A 7703-nucleotide genomic window follows, 5' to 3' on the forward strand; every position below is an offset into this window, starting at 1 on the left:
CTAGAGAAACCTGCTATTCAATGATGCATTTGAAAAAGAAAAAAGAAAAAGAAGTCATGAAATTTAGGGGTGGCAAAACGGGTAACCAGGTAGACACGATTAGAACCCATTAAGACCCGCGACCCGATTACACGAGACACGAACACAACCCGTTTAGTTAAACGGGTTAGCGGGTCTGACACGATTATAACATGAAAAATATCCAGGTAACCCGACATGACTCGCTTAACGCATTTATCATAACCGGGTCATATCGGGTAGACACGATCAGACACGACTCGTGCGCTAAATAAGTAACGCGACCTGACCCGTTAAAAAAAACCCTTAATCAAAATTGGAAAAAATAATTTAGTAAAGGGATCTCTTGGGCCAAAGGACTAGTCAAATTTATCCTAACTGTCCAAGCTGCATTCTTCAACAAAAAGTTTTAAAAGAGAATGTTTTAATATATAGACTCACATAGACATAGGTTTTTTTAAAAAAAATTAAACGGGTATGGTGGGTCACCCGAGACCCATCTGACCCGCCAGACCCATTTATTAAACGTGTCTTGCGGGTCAACCTGTGGACCTGCCAGACACGAATTTAATCGTATCTTAACCGGATAGATCCGATTAAGACCCGAACCCAGTAAGCCCAAACCCAATACCTGTTAACTTCATGTCGGGTTCGCGGGTCGTATCAAAATTATCAGCCCTAATATGAATGGAAGACAGATAAATAATGAATGGAACACATTCAATGATGCATTTGTCGGAAATGATGCAAAAAGTTTTCAATATGTGGGTGGATATGCCAAGACAATAGTAATGGCCCAATGGGGCCATTATAACTTAGAACATTTCAATTTATGGAAGATTATGAGTTTTTTTTTTTTTTTTTCACATAAGGGGTGAGAAAAATTCAATTTAATAACCTTTGTTTTATAAGACATGTCTCCAGCTGAGTGAACTAATTAATCAAACAATGCAAGCCAACACTATACAGTACGCAAATATTAAGCATAGAACACCAAATAACACTAGATACTACCTCTATTTTTGCCATTGGAACAAGCTTGAGCTCGGTTCGAGAGAAACAATTTTCTGATATAATTTAAATTTTATAAATTTAATATTACAGATATGTTAATAAATTTACGTGAAAGTATGTATAAATAAATAGGTTAAATATTTTATTCCCCTATATGATTTAACTTCTTGACGTGCACTTTCATGCACAAGTCCCCATCACTAGAGAAGCTTCAAAAAAATTCCATTCATATTTCTCTGATAGATTTTCTATGGTCAACTTTTCAAACTAGTAATTTTAATTCCAGTTTTTGCTGGAAACTTTACCACTCTGTCCCGGCTACTACGTGCACGCAAAGCAACTTCCCTTCAAAGAAAATTTTCAGCTTTCTTTCATGACCATAGAATATGATCATATATGATAGATTAAGGTCTATGAAATTCACATCTTGTCAATTTCGTTGTAGCCGGGACAGAGTGGTAAAGTTTCCAGCAAAAACTGGAATTAAAATTACTAGTTTGAAAAGTTGACCATAGAAAATCTATCAGAGAAATATGAATGGAATTTTTTTGAAGCTTCTCTAGTGATGGGGACTTGTGCATGAAAGTGCACGTCAAGAAGTTAAATCATATAGGGAATAAAGTATTTAACCTATTTATCTTTGCGCTTGGGGCAATGACACAGCTAGTGAGGTTCAATTTCGTTGTAGGGATTGTTAAGAATTCGGACAACAAATATAAAATTTGTCTCTACAAGTTTCCGATAACTCACTTGCCTGTTAAGATAATTAGTGAGTTTCATATAAGAACTGAAATTATATATATTCAACAATTTCAATATAAAATTTTAGATAAATTACCATATTTATTGTAAATTTAAAAGTAATATACTTTTCTTTGGAGCCACTAATTAATTCTAATTATTTCCTTATCTAATAGGAAAGAAAAAAACCCAATTTCGTTTTGAAGGAAATCAAATTCTGCTTGTTAATAAACCCCAAGTTCTTAAAACATGTAATTGCCACATTCATTTTTATACATGTTGGTTTAATAGACTGAATTAAAAGAATTCCTCCGACGCTGTTTAAAAAGGGAGTATTTCATAAGAGCTCTTTTCTTGTGACTTGGAATTCTTACAAAATGGCTTATCTTTTCAACTTTAAAAGTGACGGGTGTTGTGTTTTTCTATTTCTCTGATGACTTACAGCAAGAAAAATTGATGAAGGGTTGTTGCAGGATTTTCATAGTCTTAATTTCCAGATCACTCATTGCATTGTGAATCCATGCATTTTTCATAGTAGGAGGAATAACTTGTAATATGTAGGGAGGAAAATATGGTGGCCGTTGAAATAACTCGGTAGGTGACTTGATTTTCTCAGGTCAGAATGTGGGATCAACTTCTTTTTTTCTACAAGTCTTTCACGTGGTTGGTTTGTGTTTTAACTGACGCCGGCTTACAATTCTTCTCTTGTTAGTTGGACAATGGAAATCAACGTTTTTGTTTACACGCAGCCTATCCTTTCATTCTCCTGTCAAAATTTAATGATAATTTTAATAAATGAGAAGATAGGAGAAGGACCCAGAAAAAAAAAAAGAAAGCATTTTCCTTCTCGTAACGTCGATAACGACTTCATATGCTGTACAAAAGAGACTTATTCTTCTTCTTTTTAAGAGTATGCAGTTTTTGGTGTATCAAGAATTTAAATTTTTGAGTGGTTTTTTCCTTGCTAGTACTTCATTTTTTTATAGTAAATTTTGTTTTGGTCGTTTCCACTTGTGCATGTAGACTTGTTAAAGTGAACCATATTAAATCTTGGTATCATGTGTGATTCGGTTATTTTAATTATATTATTTTCTACTTTTTTTTGAAAATTGCCACAACAATTGATATTAGAGACCATGTCTTTTTTGTTTTTGTTTTTGTTTTGTGCGATGATTACCGCAAAATTTAAAGTAGAAAGTTTGATTGTTAGAGTAGTCTTTGCCTTTGGTGCATCAAGATGCATGGCATGTTGCGGCAACAAGCTTAGCGAGGCGTCATCAATTGTCACACACTAACACAAACCTATTGCTTATTGAGTCATAAACTCATCGTTCCACCTGTAAATATTATATACGGAGAAAAAAAAAAGAATGCCAAATATATAGCATGATAGAGACGAATAAAGGTCAAGAGTTCGAGTTAAAAACAATTGTGTAGAGCATAACAATTTGTAATGCTTGATAGTCATGAAAACAATTGTTTAAGGATTATTGATGAGCTCCAATATACTTGTATGAATATAAGGGAAAGTTCTCTCCCGCTCTCTCTAAAAGAAGCTCTCAACCAAAAGGTTTTTGTTCCACCTCCTCAGTGAGGTCTAGCCACCGCCTTGTGTGGCCTTTCCGAGGGAGGAGGGAAGGCTTTCCTCCTCCCTCTTTCCCTCTCGTTTTCCCCCCTTTTTTTTTTCGTCTTTTTGTGGCTTCTCTCCTTTTTTGTTTTTCCCCACACACGGTAGTTCTAACTCCCTCCTTCCCGTGGTAGGCCGCCTTCTCCACGTCGCTGTTCAACGTCTCCACCGTGTTGCTCGTCGGGATGGGCTGGGATCTCAGATATGGTTTTTTTAAAGCTAGATCTACTTTCTTGTCACTCCTGGCCTCCTACGCACCCGCTCATTGTCTTCTTTGGCACCCCAACTTCCCAACACCACCAACCGCTCCCCGTCCCTCCATCCATGCACCGGCGAGTGGTGTACACTCGCTAATGCGTGGAACTCACGCTCCCACCGAACACCTCCAACTGCCTCTCCTCCGCCGGTGCCGTTATTTTGTGTTGTCGTTTTTTTGTTGAAGTTTCTCTGTATTTTCTGTATTTTTTTTTTCTTATTTGCTGTATTTGTTGTTTTATGTGGGTTATTATCTTCCTACAATAAGTGGTTTGATCTTGTGGATGAAATTTTTGTTGCTGGTGGTCGTCCTTCAACGGCTCCAACCTAGTTATTTGCAGTACCTTCCCTGCAACAATCACCTAACGGTGGTTGTTTCCTTTACCGCATGAAACTCTTTACTGAGTTCTTTTGCCATCTGTCACCGCCTTGTGCAGCCTGACTTGTTTATAGTTCATTTGGGATGATGAACGAAACCATTGCTTCCTTTATTTGAATTAAGAATTTTTTTTTAAAAAAAAAAAGAAAAGTTCTAAATTTATTTGTATGAATATAAGTGAAAGGAAATCACTATTTTAATTTACTTTTTAGCACATCATGATTTCAATCCAAAGAAAAATGGATTTGGCTTACATACTGTTATTTTAATAACATGTATACTGTAGTTTAAACAATGGTCAAGATTTTTCAAAATCTTTTTTTATTTTCTCTCTCCTATTAAATGCTTCTAAAAGTAAGTCAACTTTAAAATTACATCTTGACCGTTAATTCAACTACAGCATACATGCTATTATTAAAATAACAGCATGTAAGCCTGATCAAAGAAAAATTATAGCACTCCAATTTATTATTTAATGGAATACATATTTTACTATTATTGATGACTCAACATTAATAGTAAACATTTATTTAACTCCAATATCTGTTCCTGTTTGGGTGCATTCACATTCTTCATTTGTTTGGTTACCTAATGGAATAATTTCTTATACGGGTATAAATTTGGTTTCACATTAGTGTTTTAGATCTAAATTTGGCACTAACATGAGAAACCAATTGTCATGAACATAACGAACAATGACAAATCAATGCTTCTTACAACTCTGACACAAAAACCTTGGAAGATCATTTCCGATTCTCAGCCCTGAAATGACAAAACTAACTGATAATTTAAAAGCTCTGGTTAATGGCTTTTCTCTTGCAGTTTATCTTCAATTCCTTACCTACTCAATAAGGACCATTCAGATTCCTTACAACCCTCTTGAGGATAAGTAATTTTTGTAAACGAACTGACCAATTTGCTTGGTTAAAAACAAAAAATGACTTCATTCAATTCACAATTCACCCTGTAAAACGAAGGAAAAAAAAAAAAACTCTTAAAGAGAGCGTAAAGCAAGAGCCACCTAAAACTAATAAGCCTCTTCAAGTAAATAAGGCTAACAAGAACTAAACACGTTTATATACAAGAGTCTCAAACATTTGGCAGAAGAGGATAAGGCACTCTAAATTTCTAATCCTGCATTCCATCCCTGCCTCAATTTCTTCCAACCAATCCAGAACTCCAAAATGGAAGTTTCTATTAGATCAAGAATTCTGCCTGATCACATATTAAATTGACAGATGCTACGAAACAGAGACAAACCCACAACTTGTAAAGAACAATTATGCCTAATATCAGCAAAAGGAAAAACTAGAAAACAAAGAGGATGTTCCCAAGGGACCAAGAGAACTTAACACATCACTCTATGATCTTTAATATCAAGCAGCATATTTATCACCTTCAATCGTTACCACAAACCCTTTCTGATATCACACTATCTACCAGAATACACAGAACTTATAATAACACTAACCATGCACTTCCATATACTACTGATGTTCCAGGCGACAACTCTGGTCTTCAAACAACGCATTTTATTTGAAAAGCATGGCTTTTAGAAAAGAGTAATTCTAAATGTCATCCCATGTCTCCTTTATGTCCCCCAAAACTGATGTGGCTATTAAAATCACCATTGGATCAAAATCAAATAATGACCCAATGGTGATTTTAGAAGCAACATCAGTTTTGAGAGGATACAAGGAAATAGGGGTGCCCCTGACTACTTGCATTGCATTACTCCTCAGACATTTCCTAGAGACCTACAATCTCTCAACCTAAGCCCAAACAAGCGAAGGCTGTTTATAACATTGCCAATAAAACAACATACCAGTAAAAAACATGGCCCTTGAAATCAGAGTGCCAAAATAATAGTTTTTACAAAATAATAAGTCAAAACTATAACATACCAATAGAACAATATATTATCCTTTAACTCAAAACTGAGGATCATGAGTTAAGTAAAAAACGCGGTAACCAGTCAAATCACATTCTATAACTCTTATTGCCAAAGAGAAACAGAGCAAACAAACCATAAATTCTCCTTGAAAATACCCAAACTACCTACGAGAAATAAAACCACAAACGTCCTTTCCATCATTGGCAACCAAAGGCACATACAGAACACAAAAACAATTGGAAAACCATCAAAATAGAAAACATATCAACATCATAGCCAACAGCAAATATGTACATCCTACAATAACTAAATTCAAATATAAAAACTACACTGAGACACTTAAACCCATAAAGCAATAGCCGAATCCAAACATGTTTCATAACACAAAACTCAGGCAGCTGTAAGTAAACTAGTACTAAGGAAAAAGAAAAAAAAAAGAAAAGAAAATAACTACAAGGATACGGTTAAGCTGAGAAACCCGAAAAACGCTGTATTTAAGCAAAGCATTGCATATATTTATCAATCTAAAACCTCCAAGTTCCATTTAACGAAAGCATACTATTACCCAAAACTCAAAGCTCACGACTTTTTGAATGAAACAAAGAAAAATAGAAAAACCAATTAACATCCAAGTCTTCAAATACCAAAACAATATCCTCAAAACATCTGAAAAAACGAACTTTTTTTCCTTCTGATTCTGGGTCTTCGATTGCTCTCTCTCAACGATAAGACTTCTGGAACCTAGCCCTGGCACCACGACCACCAAACTTCTTGGGCTCGCAGCGCCGAGGATCGGCGACGAGCAAGGTCCGGTCGTACCTGACGAGAATATCCTTAATCTCCTTCTTGCTCTGCTCGTCCACGTACTTCTGGTAGAACGCAACGAGGGCCTTCGCGATGCTCTGTCGGATGGCATATATCTGAGACGTGTGGCCACCGCCCTTGACGCGGATCCGCATGTCGACGCCGGCGAAACGGTGGCGTCCGAGCAGGAGGATTGGCTCGTAGGCCTTGAAGCGAAGGATCTCCGGCTCCACCAGCTCGATGGGGCAGCCATTGATCTTGATCAGCCCGTGCCCGCGCTTGCAGTGGGTCACCGCCACAGCCGTCTTCTTGCGCCCGAAGCACTGCACCGACTCAACCGCAGGGGTCGCCATTTTTGCTCGAGAGAGAGAGGGAGAGAGACTTCTGCGCGAGTGAAACCCTAATTTGCTTACCCTGAGATATGTAGGCGAAAAGTGAGGTATTTATACGGGGGTGTTTGTGTGTGTTAGGGTTTTGGAAAGGGGATGTAAATGCCCTTGGTTTGAGTGTCTTATTACGAGCTTCTCCTCAGGATGAAACTCTCCGTTTTGAGCGTTGGTAAATTAACTTCACAGTTCAAACGGTTATAAATACCAAGTCGATCTCAGCCGTTCACATTTGTTAGAGGTGGGTAATTCTTTAATGCGTGAAAGATATACCTCAGATCCCTTAGAGTTTGTCAACTTTATTTTTTTCTTTTTAGGGTTTCATTTTTATCACAGGACCCCCCTGAGGTTTTGATAAAGGACTAAGTTAGTCAATCCGTTAGTTGACCGTTAGGACTGACACGTGGACCAATCAGATGTTAACACGTGGCACTTATTTAATTTAATTTATTTTTTAAAAAAATAAAAAATAAAAAAAAAAAGAAAAAAATTGGGGGTGCCCCCATGGCCATTTGAGGGTGGCTCGATCTGGCCGGATGGGGGTGGTCGAACCACCCCCTGAGCACCAAGGGGTGGCTCGGCCAC

At 37.1% G+C, this 7703-nt stretch overlaps 1 protein-coding gene across 1 annotated transcript; it reads right to left on the minus strand.

Annotated features, from left to right (window-relative positions):
- Positions 1 to 6421: 6421 nt before the first annotated feature.
- On the minus strand, positions 6422 to 7160 carry LOC132178724 (small ribosomal subunit protein uS9). Its single transcript, XM_059591242.1, has one exon. The coding sequence runs from the start codon at positions 7083 to 7085 to the stop codon at positions 6648 to 6650; it is 438 nt and encodes a 145-aa protein (XP_059447225.1). The 5' UTR covers positions 7086 to 7160; the 3' UTR covers positions 6422 to 6647.
- Positions 7161 to 7703: the final 543 nt, after the last annotated feature.

Source organism: Corylus avellana, chromosome ca4 (assembly GCF_901000735.1).
Source record: "Corylus avellana chromosome ca4, CavTom2PMs-1.0".
Classification (NCBI taxonomy): domain Eukaryota; kingdom Viridiplantae; phylum Streptophyta; class Magnoliopsida; order Fagales; family Betulaceae; genus Corylus; species Corylus avellana.

Coding starts and splice junctions, on each gene's coding strand:
- LOC132178724 (XM_059591242.1), bottom strand. CDS start 7,085: ATGGCGACCCCTGCGGTTGAGTCGGTGCAGTGCTTCGGGCGCAAGAAG.